At 40.2% G+C, this 20,135-nt stretch overlaps 1 protein-coding gene across 2 annotated transcripts in view; it reads right to left on the reverse strand.

The window, feature by feature from the left end:
- Positions 1-19,802, reverse strand: part of mdfic (MyoD family inhibitor domain containing) — a 53,393-nt gene extending 33,591 nt beyond the window's left edge. For both annotated transcript variants that reach the window (XM_003221210.4, XM_008111160.3), the window contains exons 1-3: positions 19,646-19,802; positions 19,060-19,208; positions 2,117-2,248 (exon numbers count right to left, since the gene is read on the reverse strand). In XM_003221210.4, coding sequence (XP_003221258.1) covers positions 2,117-2,248; positions 19,060-19,159 — 232 coding nt within the window. In that variant the 5' untranslated portion in view covers positions 19,160-19,208; positions 19,646-19,802. The remainder of the gene's footprint in view (positions 1-2,116; positions 2,249-19,059; positions 19,209-19,645) is intronic.
- Positions 19,803-20,135: the final 333 nt, after the last annotated feature.

Raw genomic sequence — 20,135 nt, forward strand, 5'->3', positions numbered from 1 at the left:
GAAGCTCACAAGCATGTGGACAATTTCAACAGAAAGGAGGAAACCATGAAAATGAACAAAATTTGGCTACCAGTATTAAAAAACTCTAAAATCAGAACACTTCATAAAAAATAACACTCTGAAAACAGAGGAATTCCAGACATGACTCAATCAGGGCCAACTAACACCTCAGAACAAAGGATTCCTCCAGGCAGGAAGAAGCCAGGTCTTGAAGCTGGCAAGGCCATTAATGCTAATCAAGGTGATTAACGACAACATTCACACTGGCCTCCAAACCAATGCTGTTTCCTTTTAAGGGACTCAAATTTTCAGTGCAATACTACACTGTTTGTATTTATTTGAGAAGCTCCAGAGTACATTTAGTAGACCATTAGGATGATTTAGGAAAAATATGTGCCACGTCAAAAAGTATAAGCAGCACCATTCTAATCCTGTCTCTGATTCACACAGGATGTTTTTACATATGACTATTTCCTCCATTCACTGTACTTTTGTGAATACTCCCATTTATTTGCAAGCCAAATACAGAAGCCCATGTTACCAAAGAACTTCACAGCAGAATCCAGCCTTCCCAACTTAAAAAAACCCCTAAACTTCACTGGAAAAATAGAGTTAGTGAACTGAAAGACTAGTATTAATTCTCAGCTATTAAGAATAGTGTATTAAAGTCCAGCTGTGTCTTACCAACAGAGCAAATTCTGTGCACCAAGTAAAATTGCTTTACATTCAATATGAATTATACTTAGGTGGGTGCAAAATTAAGTGAACTCTGGGATGCATAGTTAATCCACAAGAATAATTAAAATCAGGCATCTTAGGTAGATATCGAAGACGAACTTTGGAAGGCCCTACACTATAGAGGAAGTCTGACACTTTTGTCTTCCCCACATGACTATGTGGAAACATAATGCCATGATCATGAGACATCTCTGAGAAATAAAAAATAATAGTTCTTTGTTTTCATCAGTACAAAAAGGGCTGAAAAACTTCACAGACGTGAGGTTTCAAAAATAAACTACCAGATAGTCTGCAATTAAAAAAAGATCAGGAGCACAATTCTAGACCCTGGAGCTTTCATCCTACCAAAATTTCATCAATGTGAGAAAACTGAAACTAACCACACACATATCCTATGTTTCCCAGGTTGAGAACCACTACCCTAAACAGTTCTGGCCCAACTTATCTGTCTGAAGATATGCTGGGGAAGCCCTGCTCTCGATCCCACCCCCTTCGCAAGTGCGATTGGTGGGGACGAGAGACAGGCCCTTCTCAGTGGTGGCCTCTTGGTTATGGGACTCCCTCCCCAGTGACATCAGATTGGCCCTCTCCCTCCTGGACTTCAGGAAAAAGTTAAAAACTTGGCTTTGAGCACAGACTTTTGGGGATTAGTGTAATATGAAATCTAACTTGAATGTAGCAGCACAAGTAATGATCGTGGAAGTAGGCACTTTGTTTTTAATCTGTTTAATCTTTATTGTATTTATACATTTTAACCATTTATTGCTAGAGTTGTTGTATTTGTTTATTTGTATATGATGCAACACTGAATTTTGCCAATAAGTGTTAGCTGCTGAGTCACGTTCGGGGTGAGAAGAACACAGTATAAATATAGTAAGTAAGTAAGAAAGTAAAACGGCTGGAGTTACACTTTAAAATGTACCTCTTCTGACTTACAAACAAATTCAACTTAAGGACAAACTACAGAACCTATCTTGTTCATAACTTGGGGACTACCTGTAGTTTGTTGAGGCACCAACACTTGGCAGAGAAGTCTAAAGACTTTGTAAAGCTACATCTCCTATTATTCTATAGCATTGAGCCATGGCAACTAAAGTGGTGTCAAACTGAATTAAATCCACAGTGTAGATGCACTCCAAGAAATCCCTCACAGAATAGTCATAAATCACCAGGCAACTTGAAATCACATCTCGCTGTCATCATGGGTTCTGCTTTTGGATAGTGAATACTAACATTAATATCCCTGGAAAGAAATTTATTTGACTGACATAATACTTCACAAATGCATCTGTCAGATTTATCTACATCAACAATCGGTGCTCAGATTGTAATAAAAAGGCACAACTAAACAACAGAAAATTGTTCTGAAAATACTTACTTCTGATGAGATCACCACCAGTGCAATTTCCCAAAACAGGCTGGTCTTGTGTATTGGCTTGTACGCTTTGCTTATTTGAAGGCTCTGTTATGTCTCGCTCTCCTGCAGCTGTTCTGTCACCATCACAATGTTCTAAAGAACAACAAAGATTAACAATAAAAACATTTACACTAGGGGTAGAAAATATATTAAGGGGCAGCTGTCTTGGCTATACAGAAAAATACAACAAAATCCCAAATCCACATGCAGTGATACTATTATTGGCCCAACTCCAATGCATTAAAATATATTACGCAAGCTTTCAAAGAAGCCAGCAAAGCTTCAAAATCTTGCGTAACATATTTTATGCTTTGGATTTGATTCAATAAAGATTCACCCTTTTGTTTCCAAAGTATTTTATCGCTGGAAATTTCCCACAATTGTTTTGATTGCAGTTCCCACACATGGTTAAAGCTACAAGAAATATTAGCCAAGAGATTTTTTATTCACAAAAATAACCCTAACAACAATTTTTAGATTGTTAGAAAATATTGTACAAGATTAAGAAAATGCTTTTCTTTTCCATCTTCTTTCTATATTGAGTTATACATCTAAGACAGTGATTCTCAACCTGTGGGTCCCCAGATGTTTTGGCCTTCAACACCCAGAAAACCTAACAGCTGGCAAACTGGCTGGGATTTCTGGGAGTTGTGGGCCAAAACACCTGGGGACCCACAGGTTGAAAACCACTGGTCTAAGAGAACACTTTTGGCCTGCAACAAAAATATTTCCAACTTTCTCATGCTTCCGAATCTCAGTACACTCCTTTGAAATATGTTGTTGAAGCCAAAATGATTGCGTATCACTATACCCATCATTTAGATATCTCGATTTCAAGCTTCTTCTACATAGCAACTTCATGTAGATTCTAGACCATAATGCAGAAACCAGCAACCATGTCGGTCAAAGTGCTGCATTCCCTTGGCTATTCATTATAGCAGCTATACGCAGTGGTATCCAATGGGTTTGGTTCCAAGAACTCCCCCATGAATACCAAAATCTATGGCTATTCAAGAACCATGATATACAATGACATTGTGAAAGGGTCCCTTCAATAAAATGGTAAAATCAAATTTTTCTTTGAGCATACACGCATACACACACACCATGAATTATGGAATCTGTGGATGCAGAATCTGTAGATACAGAAAGCCAATTGTGTAGCCTCCAATATAGAATTCTCTATACCACTGCTTCTTAAATTGTAGGCCTGACCCCAAATGGGATCCCTTTATCTCCATGATGGGGTCATGAAAAGTTTGACAACAATAAAAGGTTTCTGAATGCCATCCATTTACACAAACTTGAAACAAGCAAAATTGTATTTATATGTTAACCTCATCCAGCAAAGTTCTTCTTGCATGAGTAAACACACGTCAAGACTCTCAGTCACACAGTAATAAGGCTTGAAGAAAAACTCACCACTGGAGCTTATCCCAAATTGTATGGCCAAGTGGTGGTGAAATAATTTTTGCAGAAACGTAAGGACACATGAACTATTACTACTAACCTCCTCAATGCAATCCAATCTAATTCTTTGTGCAATTAGTGGTTGCCATGGAAGTATTTTCTGAAGCCTACTCGTATAGGAATAGGTTAGAGCAGTGGTTCCCAACATTTGATTCTCCAAGTGTTTTGGACTTCGGCTCCCAGAAATCCCAGCCAGCTTACCAGCTGTTAAGAATTGTGGGAGCTGAAGTCCAAAACATCTTTGGAGGACCAAAGGTTGGGAACCACTGCTCTAACCTATTCCTATACACTGAGTAGGCTTCAGAAAATACTTCCATGGCAACCAATACTTGCATGAAGTATCAGATCGGATTTCATTGGGGAGGTTGGTAGTAATCGTTACCCCAGGTCGTATTTGACCAATGGGACAGATATTCCTTATGTCCACTATAAAATTTCATCCAATTCTGTTATCTTTTAAAAAATGAAAGCTAGGGTTATGTACACTTTCCACTAAAAAATATGCCTTTCAGATTAAATTATAATTAATTTGTAAAATGAATTGTCCCACCGTCTTACTAAAGAGGAACAAGACAGAATATTTCCATTTAAGCATTGAAACATTTAAGTAACAAAAGTTTGCTGTCATATTTATATAATTAAATTTACAAGTGTTTCTCATGAACATGTTTCTCCTTAATTACACATACTTGAATTGACAACTTTATAAATAGTGACCTTTTTTTCGTGTCAGGAGCGACCGGAGTTGCTTCTGGAGTGAGAGAATTGGCCGTCTGCAAGGACGCTGCCCAGGGGACGCCCGGATGTTTTTGATGTTTTACCATCCTTGTGGGAGGCTTCTCTCATGTCCCCGTATGGAGCTGGAGCTGATAGAGGGAGCTCATCCGCACTCTCCCCGGGTGGGATTTGAACCTGGCAGCTTTCAGGTCAGCAACCCAACCTTCAAGTCACAAGGCTTTTATCCCCTAGGCCACCGGAGGCTCCAATAGTGACCATGACTTTTGGAGATATGTAACTACAGAAACATAGACTACCAAGTCTAAAGTAGGCAAACCTAACTAAAGAGAAAGTATTACCAGCATTTGCATAAATATCCAGATTTAGGAAGGCTGTTCCAGATACTTTAGCTGCCGAATCCTTAAACACGTGGGTCCAATTCATGTAAACCATGTGTGTGTGTGTGTATGTGTGGAAGAGCCATGAATGGCACCCGAGAATTTTTGGACAGTTCAAAAGCAGCTGTTCAAACTTTTTTTTTAACCACACAACTGCTTGCTTTTCTGGCTCCAGTGGAAAATTTTGACTCTGTCCCACTTGCTCATGTTGCTTCACTAGGCTACAGGTCCTAAAAGTAGCCTAAAGTATCCAAGACTAAAAAGGTAGACTAAATAGACCAAGATGGCTTAAGCCAAAGTCACGTGGAGCTATAGTGTTTGTGCTCATTTCAGAGGAAAAGATGTATATCTCTTTGACAGATAACTGACATGAAGAGAGAACTGTGCTTTGGCACTTTTATCACTGAAGATCTTCCAGAAATTTTGCAATTTCTTAGTTGACACTAATAAAATCACAACTGTGTTAGAATCAAGATGAGCAGTTTAACATCAGACAATTGCACAACAGAACTGCCAGAAAGTATTAGTCACTGCTCCAAACAGTAATATTTAAATTTTAGTAACTTGCTCAACAGCAGGCCATGCAAATAAGTAAAAAAATTGATTAGTCATATCATGAAACCAAACAACTTTACCAGAAGGGTATGATACAGAATGCTGGAAAATGACATTTGTGAAACTCTGGTGTTTACTAAACAGTAAGTTTACATCTTACTGATTACTAAAAACTAAGCCAAAATTGAAGTCCTCGATTCAGAAAAAAAAAACACTGTCCAAAACGTATCTGTTATTTTTCTTAAAAAATCTATGTATTACTGAAAATCAAGGTTCCATATCGCATTTCCTCTCTTATTCCATCGAATTACATCATACCACCAAAAAACTACTTTATTGAGTTCTAAGTTCCTTAAAAAAATAGTCATGAAAACTTAATAAAAAAAAACAAGAGAAAAAATTACTAGCTTACCATACCTTCCAGAGTCCTTTCAGTTCACACCAGATTAGAGATCCTAAACAAGGAATTGGAGTATTCAAAGGGCCACAAATGTAACACATTAGCATTATGGGCTGAATTGTGGGAATATACTGATAGTGTTAAGAAGCCAAAATACTAACTTAAAAGAAAACCTAAACCTCAATTGCATCACAGTAATAGTTCTAGTTTTCTAAAAAAAGCCAAACTGGACAGAAAATCAATATAAACTATTCTGAATAGACAGGAGTCACTACAGAATAATTCCATATTGGAAATTTTAGAATGAAGTACAATGGACAGGCTGAATCCTACTAAAATGGAGCCCCTAGAAATGTTTTGCCTGCACCCTGGAGATACACTTATTATTGGGTATGGACATCATTGAACACACCCCTTGCATGAACAGTTTCATAATCTGGGAATACTATAATATCCATGTTTTTATCTAAGGCACATGTCAAACTCAAGTTCCATGGGTTGAATCCAGCCCGCCATGACATTTTATGTGGCCCTCCAGGTGTTGGACTACAACTCTTGTATTCCTCATCATTAGACATCATGACTAGAGCTGATGGGATTGTGATACCGTAACAGCTGAAAGGATGCAGTTTGTTTGTTTAGTCATGATAGAAGGGTTGATTAAGATTCAAGGTTAGTGGATATAATGATCAACTTTAAAATGTCATTTAAACTTTCCCCAATCTCAGAGTCACAAGAGCTGTTGGGTTGCAGTTCCCATTATCCTCAGTCCACATGCCGGGCAATCAAGTGATAAGAGTTATCATTCAGTTTGAGGATCCAAACTGGGTAAAAACTAAAAAGCATTAACTACTATGTAAAACAATTATAGTTGCCCCTCTGTAACCATGGATTTTGGCCCTTTGAAGGCAACCATAAGGCTGATGCGGCCCTTGATGAAAATAAGTAGGACACCCCTTATCTAGGGGCTCCCATAACCAGAGAAGCTCAGAAAGGCTGTTTTCCGGGCTTCATATGCTTTCTTTTTTAATTGTAATTTTTTGTACTTGTTTGCTTTAATCCCTTGTGCTCCAAATGCTCGGATATAACACAATTTATGCATTCAATAAATAAACAAATAAACCTGAACACTAACCCAAGCGATGACTCAGCTCACCCTGACTCTCTTTGGAAAACAGCCCAGCATCCTTTCCCACACAATCCGTCCACTTAGGCATATGACGAGATGTCATGCCTGAGACAAAACATTGCACATGTCAATTGCTACCGTGAGCTTTCTTGTGCAAAGGTAACACAATGACTGACTTGGTCTGAAGGATTAAAGCCCAATATAGAATGGCCTTCAATTGGCAAAGCTGAATGTTATTACCCTATCTATTCAACTTCTACACTGATATAAGTAAATCAGAATTAAACCCAGAGGAAGGAGACTTGAACATTGGAGGAAGGAGCATCAACAACCTAGGGACCCTTCTACACTGCTATATAAAATCCAGATTATTTACTTTGAACTGGATTATATGGCAGTGTAGACTCAAATAATCCAGTTCAAATCAGATTATATGGATTATCTACTTTGATAATCTGGATTATATATATTATTTTTCATGTCAGGAGCAACTTGAGAAGCTGCAAGTCGCTTCTGGAGTGAGAGAATTGGCCGTCTGCAAGGACGTTGCCAAGGGGATGCCTGGATGTTTTGATGTTTTTACCATCCTTGTAGGAGGCTTCTCTCATGTCCCCGCATGGAGCTGGAGCTGATAGAGGGAGCTCATCCACGCTCTCCCCGGGTTGGATTTGAAACTGGCAGCCTTCAGTTCAGCAACCCAACCTTCAAGTCACAAGGCTTTATCCACTAAGCCACCGGGGGCTCCTATCTGGATTATATGGCTATGTAGATGCATCAGAAAGGATATTCCAGTCAAGATATCAAAAGAAACCTAGGGATAAATATACTCTGTAGAATTAATGCAGTTTGACAATACTTTAATTATCCTGGATCAATGCTATGGCATCCTGGGAGTTGTAATTTGGTGAGGAACCAACATTATTTGGCAGAGAAAGCTAAAGACCTTATAAATCTACAACTCCCAGGATTTCACAGCATTGAGCCATGACAGTTAAAGTGGTGTCAAAGTGCATTCATTCTACAATACAGATGCATCCTTAGAACCTATTCAGAAATTAATATACCTGTATCTATCCCTTATTGCTGATTGAGGCAATTATTTGCTTCCTGGACACCAGAATGAAATAAATACACAAGAGAAAAATTGCTTTAAAAGGTAAATCAAATGAGCTTTGCGTTGATCCATTGCCTATTGGTGCATACGTAAACAGCTCTTGCTCAAAGAAAAGACAGATATATTTTTTCCAATTCTGATAGTGATTAGTTTTGGTCAACCAATATTCTCGATATAAAGAACCAGCATTTTGTAGTGGTTTGAAGAGTTGGATGATGACTCCGGAGACCAAATTTCAATTCCCCATTTGGTCATGGAAATCTAATGAGTGACAATAGACAAGTTACACACTTTCAGCCAGAAAACTCTGCCATAGGGTCACTTTAGAGTTGCCTTAAGTCAGACACAACTTGAAGGCAAACAATAACAACAACAACAACTACTACTACTACTTTGGTCTTTATGGCATATATCCACTCACGCGATGTATAGGCTTTTGTGTGTGATGAGAACATCATACAATGTTGCTTAGATAATTAAAAGAATGCCATGAATAGGAATTGAGTTTTGTCCCAAATTCACCAACAGGTCAGCGGTTCGAATCTGTGGAGAGCGGGTGAGCTCCCTCTGTCAGCTCCAGCTCCCCATGCCAAGACATGAGAGAAGCCTCCCACAAGAATGGTAAAACATAAAATATCCGATGTCCCCTGGACGCCGTGTCCTTGCAGGCGGCCAATTCTCTCACACCAGAAACGACTTGTAGTTTCTCAAGTCACTCCTGACATGGGGGAAAAAAACCCAGCAAACTATGAGCAACTATTTATGGTTGCCATTCCCCGATGACAGGAAGCAAAGGATGAACAATGTAGCTGCCTGGCATTCTTCTGGATCCATTTGTGGGATAATTTGTCAGTGAATTGCTCAAGTTATTATTGTAAGCATTTTTATAATACCCTTCAATTATATCCCCCAAGCAGTTTACCAAAAAAGAACAAAACAACAAGAAGAATGCAATGAGCTAAAGGCCATGAAATCCTAAAAACAGGCAGACTTGGGAAAATGAATAGTCCTTCTCTGATGTTAAAAAAGGCAAGAAGCAGGCAAAGCATTCTGGGAAGCACTATCCATGATGCCATCACTAAGAAAATGACACAATACCATTTGGTCACATGTAGAATACTTTTTACTACAAGTAGTTTCCATCTCCATGGGTTTTCAGTAAACCAGTACACATAAGCTTTCTTTTCAAGTCAGGAGTGACTTGAGAAGCTACAAGTTACTTCTGGTGTGAGAGAATTGGCCGTCTGCAAGGACGTTGCCCAGGGGACACCCAGAAGTTTTGATGTTTTTACCATCATTGTATGAGGCTTCTCTCATGTCCCTGCATGGAGCTGGAGCTGATAGAGTGAACTCATTTGCGTTCTCCCTGGGTTGGATTCAAACCGGCCACCTTCAGGTCAACAACCCAACCTTCAAGTCATCAGTCCTGCCGGCACAAGGGTTTAACCCACTGCACCACCAAGGACTCCCATAAACTGAAAGGAAACCACAAAGCTGGTCCAGTCCATGAAAAACTAGTTTGATTCTTCTAGGGCCCCTTCCACACAGCTGAATAAAATCCCCCATTATCTGCTTTGAACTGGAATATTTATTTATTTATTTACAGTATTTATATTCTGCCCTTCTCACCCTGAAGGGGACTCAAGGCGGATCACATTATATACATACATATAGGGCAAACATTCAATGCCCATATACACATAGAACCGAGACAGAGACAGACACAGAGGCAATTTAACCTTCTCCTGAGGGGATGTTCGATTCTGGCTACGGGGGGAGCAGCTGCTTCATCATCCACTGTGATGGCACTTCCTCATTCCAACGTCGTAAATTAGTTAAATTTGCCTCCCAACTTTATAAGTGGTACCTTATTTCCTACCTGATAGATGCAACTATCTTTCAGCTTGCTAGGTCAGCAACGAGCAGGGGCTATTTTTTTTATTGACGATGCTCACCCTGCCACGGGCTGGCATCGAACTCATGACCTCATGGTCAGAGTGATTTATTGCAGCAGGCTGCTCACCAGCCTGCGCCACAGCCCAGCCCCATATGGCAGTATGGACTCAGATAACCCAGTTCAAAGCAGATATTGTGGGATTTTCTGCCTTGATATTCTGGGATATAGGGCTATGTGGAAGGACCCTAAGATAATAGTAAAACTAAAGAAGAGTTGAACTGAATCACTTCATCCCTAAAGCCCTCTATGCGCACTCAAAACCATCCCAGGGAAAAGGAAGGCTGAGAAAACTGTCAGAGCAGATTTTGGGATTGGAGAAAAACAAGAAAGTTCCCTTACCAGGGGCCCACTGTATTGGATTTTGGACTTTGAACACCAAGAGGAAAACTGCCAAGAGAGAAGCACGAAAAGACAATGCAATAAAACCCTTTCCTAGCAGGAAAACATAAAAATAATGTAGAACACAAGTTGATGAAACATAAATCAATATAAATCTAAACAGGGCACAAGCAAATATTTCCCAAAAGGGCCAGACTGTCACCTGATATCGGAAAGAACAGTTGTCAAGATCCAGCACACCTCACAATGAAAGCTCTGGGCCCTTCCACACAGCCATACAATCCAGAATATCAAAGCAGATAATCCACAATATCTGTTTGAACTGGATTATCTGAGTCTAGACTACAATATAATCCAGTTCAATGTGGATTTTATACAGCTGTGTGGAAGGGGCTGGAATTACACAAAATGCCCTGCATGCATAGGAAAAGGCAATTTTAAGGGTACCAACTCACAGTACCTTAGGCCTTGAGTGTTTTTTTAAAAAAGAATTTTAGGTGTAGCCTGGAATGTAGCAAAACCAGACTAGCATGATCAAATGACCAAATCTGGACACATGAGGGTGCAGGGATGTGGTTTCCCAGATATAAGATTGCAATTTTCACTGAGCTGCAACGTAGAATGTTGGAAGCCGCAATCCAAGAATGTCTGGAGAACCATGCATTCTTCATACCAAACTAGGGCATGCATAACTGCAATAAGTTCCAAATTTGGTAGAAAAAGATAAAGCTGATAAGAGTACTTAGGGAGTAAAAATAAACATCACATTAACAGTGCACCTTGCAACAAAATCGAGATTTTAAAAACCTGTAACTCCTGGCCTAGGAGCCCACAATAGTAAGTGAAGGGATTTTTGCCCTTCTTCCACAGGCATTCTACTGACAATAAGTCCCTATTTCCTCATGCTGACCTCAGGGAGCTTGCCAATGGGAAGTTTTCCCCATGACATATTTCAATGTGTTGTGGTCTGGATGCAACTCTAAACTCTGCAACTTAATATCATTTTGTTTCACATACAAATACACAAATACAGTAGAGTCCTGATTATCCAGCCTTTGCTCATTCAATATTCTGTATTATCTGACGCAGTTTGTCTCCCGCCCGGATCCTCAGCTGTTTATCTAGGCAGCAATACACAGTGGGCTTCTCTACATGCTGGGTGCTCGCTGGGAGGGCCGAGACCCGAGGCACAGAATCCAGCCTGCACCAGTTGTGTCTCGTGTTTCCCAGCGGATGCCCAGCATGCAGAGAGGCCCACTGCGCATTGCTGCCTAGAAAAACAAACATTTCCTTAATCCCTCCTTATTATCCAACATTTTTGCTTATACAACGTTCTGCTGCCCCATTTATGTGGCATAAGCGAAACTCCACTGTACACACACATACTGATATAGCTGTACACTTGGCTGTTGACATTAACAGAAGGCTAGTCATTTGTTACTGCCTCATGTGTTTGTATTCAGAGAAAGAGGGAAGCCAGATGCCATGCTGGAGCCATTTTGCTACTGTTCTGGTGTGAACCTTGAAATTATTTCCGATTTACAGCAACCCTAAGACAAACCTATTATAGAGTTTTCTGTATGTGACCTATGTGGAATTGAATCCCGGTCTTCACAATCATAATCCAATGTACAAACCACTACATCATGCTTTCTCGGGCCTACAATCCTATATACATTTTTCTCGGAAAGCTCATGTGCCTTCAGAGCATTTCTGATTTATGATGGTCCTAAATCAAACCTATCACAAGGTTTCCTTGGTAAGATTTATTCAGAAGAGGTTTCACTTTGCCTTCCTTTGAGGGTGAGAGAGAACAATACCCAGAGGGTTTCCATGACCAAGTGGGGATTCAAATTCTCCGAAGTCGTAGTTTGACACTGAAATCACTACACCATGCTTGTTCCTCTCAATGAGACTTACAGCCAACTAGATGCGCATAACTGCAGACTCATACTTAAAGCTACAAGCTTCCGCATTCTTACACCGATCAAAGTCACAATGTAACTCTTGAGTACAAGTAAACATCCTGTGAATTGTAAGCATGCTTTCAGACTGATCTTTCATTGATTTTCTTTATATGCTCTTTAAAGGACTGAAGAATCAGAAAAAAGCTCCACAGTAACCTAGGCTTATATGTTGTAGAATTAATGCAGTTTGATGCCACTTGAACTGCAATGGCTCAATGCTATGGCATCCTGGGATTTGTAACTTGGAGAGGCACCAGCACTCTTTAGTAGACAAGCAGAAGACTTTGGAAAACTGCAAGTTTCATGATTTTGTATCACTGAGTTGTGGGAATTAAAGTACAGTAGAGTCTCACTTATCCAAGCTAAACGGGCCGGCAGAAGCTTGGATAAGCGAATATCTTGGATAATAAGGAGGGATTAAGGAAAAGCCTATTAAACATCAAATTAGGTTATGATTTTACAAATTAAGTACCAAAACATCATGTTTTACAACCAATTTTGACAGAAAAAGCAGTTCAATACGCAGTAATGTTATGTTGTAATTACTGTATTTACAAATTTAGCACCAAAATATCACGATATATTGAAAACATTGACTACAAAAATGGCTTGGATAATCCAGAAACTTGGATAAGTGAGGCTTGGATAAGTGAGACTCTACTGTAGTGTCAAACTGCATGGCTAAGAAAACCCTGTGGAAGTCATGGGATTGCCATAAGCCTACAGGCAACCTGGGCTCTTCTACTCTGCCATAAAATCTGCATTATCTGCTTTGAACTGGAGTATGAGTCTACACTTGCCATATGATTCAGTTGAAAGCAGATAATCTAGATTTTTATGCTAGTGTAGAAGAAGCATTGGGGCCCTTCCACACAGCCCTATATCCCAGAATATCAAGGCAGACAATCTCACATTATCTGAGTGTGGACTCAGATAACCCAGTTCAAAGCAGATATTGTGGGATTTTCTGCCTTGATGTTCTGGGATTTAAGGCTGTGTGGATGGGCCCCTGGAAGGCACTCACACACATAACGTAAAAAACAGGTGTGCTGTTTTGTTTACAAATGTTACCTCTGAACTCCGGAGCAGTTGCCTGTGTGAACAGACATTTTTAGAGACTAGGGCTGACATTTACTTCTTACTTGTTTCAGGTGAATTACACTATGTAACAAAATTTGAAAAAAATATCTGTTCCCGGTTTGAAAGTGTTTAATCGTGCTATACTTACTTTGAAAGTAGTTGTTATACTCCAGAAACTTCATTTTTGTGGCTGCCACAAACTATGTTGATATCCATTGAAAAAAACTATCGCAAAATGTGCTATAGGATGTCCCACAAAAACACAAGTTTTTTCAGTTTAATAAACTTTTTTCCATGTTTTTATGATAGAACCAATTAGGAAATGACATTTATAACCCAGGAATAAAAATCGTGTTACATAGAATCATAGAGTTGAAAGAGACCACATGGGCCATCTAGTCCAACTCTCTGTCATGCAGGAAAAGCACAATCAAAGTATTCCTGACAGATGGCTATCCAGCCTCTGTTTAAAAGCACACTCCAGGGCATAGAGTTCCACTTTTGAACGGTCAGGAAGTGTAATAGTGTCACAGATTTACAAGAGCAACTTTAAATTAAGTTTGCAAATTGGTGCTTCTGATGAAAACATATCACAGAATTACTTGGAGAAAAAAAATCGTGTTACATAGGCCCCATCCATACAGCTGAATAAAATCCCAAATGTTCTGCTTTGAACTGGAATATATGGCAGTGTGGACTCAGACAACCAATTTCAAAGCAAATATTGTGGGATTTTCTGCCTTGATATTCTGGGTTATATGACTCTGTGGAAGGTCCTATGGGCCCCTTCTACACTGGCCTATATCCCAGAATCTGATCCCAGATTACTTATTTATTTATTTATTTATTTATTTACAGTATTTCTATTCCGCCCTTCTCACCCCGAAGGGGACTCAGGGCGGATCACAATGTACATATACTGTACATGGCAAACATTCGATGCCATTAGAGAGGCAAATTATCTGCTTTGATCTGGATTATATGAGGCCCCTTCCACACAGCTGTATAAAATCAACACTGGATTATATGGCAGTGTGGACTAAGATAATCCAATTCAAAGCAGATACTGTGGGATTATCTGCCTTGATATTCCGGGTTATATGGCTGGGTGAAAAGTCCCTTGATAGAGTCTGCATCTACACTGCCAGATAATCTGGGATAAGCAGATAATCTGGAATCGTATCCTGGGATATAGGGCAGTGTAGAAGGGGCCATAGTGTAACAGAATCAAAGGGTTGGAAGAGACCGCAGGCCCTTCCACACTGTCATATAACCCAGAATATTGAGGCAGATTTTTTTTCATGTTAGGAGCGACTTGAGAAACTGCAAGTCGCTTCTGGTGTGAGAGAATTGGCCGTCTGCAAGGACGTTGCCCATATTTAATGTTTTACCATCCTTGTGGGAGGCTTCTCTCATGTCCCCTCATGGGGAGCTAGAGCTGACAGAGGGGAGCTCAGTCAGCTCCCTGGATTCGAACCACCAACCTTTCTGTCAGCTGTCCTGCCAGCACAAAGGTTTAACCCATTGCACCACCAGGGGCCCCATCAAGGGAGATAATCTACATTAGAGTCTCGCTTATCCAACCTTCACTTCTCCAACGTTCTGTATTATCCAACGCAGTCCGCCTACAACCCGGATCCACAGCTGTTTCTCTAGGCAGCAAGGACTAAACTTTTTAAGGATTTAACCTCCAACTATGTTGTTACTTTAAGTTCATTTTATGCAGTTCTATCTTTATTTGTAGTCAATTTTTAAGTAGTCAATCTTTTTGTAAGATATAAGTAAAGGTTTGCCACTGACGTTAAGTCCAATCGTGACCGACTCTGGGGGTTGGTGCTCATCTCCATTTCTAAGCCGAAGTGTCTACGGTGTTGTCCGTAGACACTTCCAAGGTCATGTGTCCGGCATGACTGCATGGAGCGCCGTTACCTTCCCGCCGGAGCAGTACCTATTGATCTACTCACATTTGCATGTTTTCGAACTGCTAGGTTGGCAGAAGCTGGAGCAACAGTGGGCGCTCACTCAACTCCCGGAATCTGAACCTGGGACCTTTCGGTCTGCAAGTTCAGCAGCTCAGTGCTTTAACACACTTTGCCACCGGGGCTTCTTACATATTGTATATACATATAATATTAATAATATTAATATGTATATTGTATATACATATAATATTAGTAATATTATATTGTAATATGATATAATACTAATACAATATAATAATACAATAAAATAATATTAATTATGTATTATATTTTACATGTAATATTACTAATAATATTACAATATATTGATATAGTACAATATAGTAATTTATTACCAGTATTGTACTATGCTAATAATATACTGTAGGGGAGCCCTGGTGGCGAAGTGTGTTAAAGCACTGAGCTGCTGAACTCGCAGATTGAACGGTTCCAGGTTCAAATCCTGGGAGTGGAGTGAGCGCCCGCTGTTAGCTCCAGCTTCTGCCAGCCTAGCAGTTCGAAAACATGCAGATGTGAGTAGATCAATAGGTACCACTCTGGCGGGAAGGTAACGGCGTTCCATGCAGTCATGCCGGCCACATGACCTTGGAGGTGTCTACGGACAATGCCGGCTCTTCAGCTTAGAAATGGAGATGAACGCTAACCCCCAGAGTCAGATATGACTTGACTTAACGTCAGGGGAAACCTTTACCTTAATAATACAGTAGAGTCTCACTTATCCAACATAAACGGGCCAGCAGAACATTGGATAAGCGAATATGTTGGATAATACGGAAGGATTAAGGAAACGCCTATTAAACATCAAATTAGGTTATGATTTTACAAATTAAACACCAAAACATCATGTTATACAACAAATTTGACAGAAAAAGTAGTTCAATACACAGTAATGCTATGTAGTAATTACAATAGTCTCTCGCTTATCCAACGTAAACCGGCTGGCAGAACGTTGGATAAGCGAATAGGTTGGATAATAAGGAGAGATTAAGGAAAAGCCTATTAAACATCAAAGTAAGTTATGATTTTACAAAATAAGCACCAAAACATCATGTTATACAACACATTTGACAGAAAAAGTAGTTCAATACACAGTAATGCTATGTAGTAATTACTGTATTTACGAATTTAGCACCAAAATATCACGATGTATTGAAAACATTGACTACAAAAATGCGTTGGATAATCCAGAACGTTGGATAAGCGAGTGTTGGACGAGACTCTACTGTACTGTATTTACAAACTTAGCTCCAAAATATCACGATGTATTGAAAACATTGACTACAAAATGCATTGGATAATCCAGAACATTGGATAAGCGAGTGTTGGATGAGACTCTACTGTACTGTATTTTTAAACTTAGCTCCAAAATATCACGATGTATTGAAAACATTGACTACAAAATGCATTGGATAATCCAGAACATTGGATAAGCGAGTGTTGGATGAAACTGTACTGTACTGTATTTACAAACTTAGCTCCAAAATATCACGATGTATTGAAAACATTGACTACAAAATGCATTGGATAATCCAGAACATTGGATAAGCGAGTGTTGGATGAGACTCTACTGTACTGTATTTACAAACTTAGCTCCAAAATATCACGATGTACTGAAAACATTGACTACAAAATGCATTGGATAATCCAGGACATTGGATAAGCGAGTGTTGGATGAGACTCTACTGTACTGTATTTTTAAACTTAGCTCCAAAATATCACGATGTATTGAAAACATTGACTACAAAATACATTGGATAATCCAGAACATTGGATAAGTGAGTGTTGGATGAGACTCTACTGTACTGTATTTACAAACTTAGCTCCAAAATATCACGATGTACTGAAAACATTGACTACAAAATGCATTGGATAATCCAGAACATTGGATAAGTGAGTGTTGGATGAGACTCTACTGTACTGTATTTACAAACTTAGCTCCAAAATATCACGATGTACTGAAAACATTGACTACAAAATGCATTGGATAATCCAGAGCAGGGGTCCTCAAACCTTTTAAGCAGGGGGCCGGTCTACAATCCTTCAAACTGTGGAGGGGCCAAATTATCATTTGAAAAAGAAATACGAACAAATCCCTATGCACACTGCACATGTCTTATTTGTAGTGCAAAACAACAACAACAATGAAAGAACAATACAATATTTAAAAATGAAAACAATTTTAACCAACATAAACCTATCAGGCCAATGAGATAGTCAATTTAATTAGGATTGTTGTTGTTGTTGTTCTGTGCCTTCAAGTCAAGTGGGTGAGCCTAAGTCTAAAATTATTTATTTATTCATTTACTACATTTATATCCCGCCCTTCCCACCCCGAAGGGAACTCAGAGCAGCTGTATGTACATACAATATATTATATTATTAGCATAGCACGATATTAGCATTATATATTACTATATTGAACTATACCACTATACTGTAATATTATATGTAATATATAACATGTAATTAATATTATTATATGGTATTATTATTAGTATTACATTGTATAACATGATAATATTATCAATATATATATATACTAGTTGTGCCCAGCCACGCGTTGCTGTGGCGAAGTCTGGTGGTATGGGAAATAAAGTATTGAGGAATTGGTGGTAGTGAAGGTAAAGGGTCCCCTGGGCTGAGTGGGTTGCTAGGGGACCAAGTGAACAGAGCTTAGCCTTCTAACTGGCAGCAATTGGATAAAAACTATTATTCCTCTCCCTCTAATTAGGACTTTATTTTTCTTTTCTTTTTGTTGTATCAACCTAGAGGCATGGATGAGGGGTTGTGCTGTCAATTTTCGAGGTTGTGGGGTGTTTACTTTTGTTGTTTTGTCCGCTGCCGTGATGCCATCACTCTTTTATATATATAGATATATAAATATATATAAAATATATTATATTATTAAAACTAATATAAAAATATTATATTATAAATGAGGGCGGGGGCCAGGTAAATGACCTTGGAGGGCCGCATCCGGCCCCCGGGCCTTAGTTTGGGGACCCCTGATCCAGAGCATTGGATAAGCGAATGTTGGATGAGACTCTACTGTACTGTATTTATAAACTTAGCCCCAAAATATCACGATGTATTGAAAACATTGACTACAAAATGTGTTGGATAATCCAGAACGTTGGATAAGTGAGACTCTACTGTATATTGTACGTAAATTTAATTTGTAAGCAATTCTGAGTCCCCTTCGGGGTGAGAAGGGTGAGATATAAATAGTAAATAAATAATATAATCCAGTTCCAAACAGATACTGTTTATTTTATACAGCTTTGTGGAAGGGGCCCACAAAGGCCATCCAGTCCAACCACATTCTGCCAAGCAGGGACACAATCAAAGCACTCTTGGCAGATGGCCATCCAGCCTCTGCTTTAAAAAACTCCAGGTAGCTGGAGAAAAACAGAAAGTTTGAAGCTAGAGGGGACGTCTCCTTTTCCCCAAACTCCCCTGACAGTTTAACAAAGATCAAAAGCAAAGGCAAATGCAAACAAAGCAACCAAGCTGCCTTACAAGGTGAAAGAGGTCGCGCCGTATCGCTCCTCCTGCATTCCTCCGCCTCGCCGAGGAATTTGGAAGGCGCGTCAACAAAAGGTCCCCAAAACAAGCCTCAAAACGGGGAGGAGGGGAGAGGAAATGGAAGCGAGGCATCACCAAGAGGAAGAAAACACACACACCAAGCCCTGAAACAACTCTCAGAGGGGGAGGCCATCCTGTAAGGGGGCATTTCCCCTCCCCACTTCCTCCGCAGGCCCCCCAAAGCCCATCCTCCAGAGAGGAGGCTTCTTACCTGGAGGGCGCACGATCCACGAGGAGCCCTTGTCTTTTTCTGCGCCCAACTCTGGACCTTCTCCAGGCCCAGTGGGATGCGGGTTTCCCTCTTGGGACATCGGCCAGCCCTCTCCTCCCAGGAGTTAGGAGGACGCTTCCCAAACAGATCTGGAGGGAGAAAGCAACCGGGAAAGTTTCACGTGACTGTGAAACACACACACACACACACAAACACGTCAAAGTTGTTGGGAACTCCTGCGCCAATTGCAGGCAACAGCTTGTTTTCCTCGCCCTCTGATAAAAGGCCCCTTTTCTTGGAAAGTTTGGGTGTGTTATTAAAAAAATCCTCCTGTGTGCAAGAAGATAAACCCCTTGGCCTTTTAGGTGCAAAAGTTTAGGTTCAAGCCGTGCCTAAACTTCATCCAAGATGCGCATTTGGTTTCCTGGGATTTGTTTTTGGAGAGGGGAGATGCCTTTATTTTGAGCCTAGCCGCTTCCTCAATCTCTCCTCTTCCTTGAGGCAGACGCACAGAAAGACACATAAGCTCCCACCCCTTCTTTTCCTCCCAGGAAACTTCCCCCCCCCTCCAAAGGCCGGGACTCACTTCGATGGCGCTCCGAAAATGTGAGTCGATTGCGCGTCAAGCCGGTGGCCTCCAAGCGCGAAGTTTCTCCTCCTTCCTCAACCCCAGCATGGCTTGGCTCCTTGGGGCCTAACTCGCTTCGCCCCACGTGACTCTCCACGCACATTTGAAAATATAGAATTTATTTTTTTTCAAAAAAGTTAAGGGGTGTGTTTGACAGTGACACTGTGCTTTGCAAGGAGGAGCAGCAAGGAAGGCACTTCCAAGACAGTTTCCTCCTCCTTCTCCCTGCTGTGGCCACATGGAAAGACACTTGGGAGTGTTTGATTCTTCCTTTGCCTTGGACAGAAACCAATACAAAGGGGTTGCAGCCCCTCATCAGAGTCACACTCTCTCAGGGCCCCAGAATATCAGGGAGAAAATCCCACAATATCTGTTTTGAACTGGGCTAACTGAGTCCATACTGCCATATATTCCAGTTCAAAGCAGACAATGTGGGATTTTATTCAGC

Source organism: Anolis carolinensis, chromosome 5 (assembly GCF_035594765.1).
Source record: "Anolis carolinensis isolate JA03-04 chromosome 5, rAnoCar3.1.pri, whole genome shotgun sequence".
Classification (NCBI taxonomy): domain Eukaryota; kingdom Metazoa; phylum Chordata; class Lepidosauria; order Squamata; family Dactyloidae; genus Anolis; species Anolis carolinensis.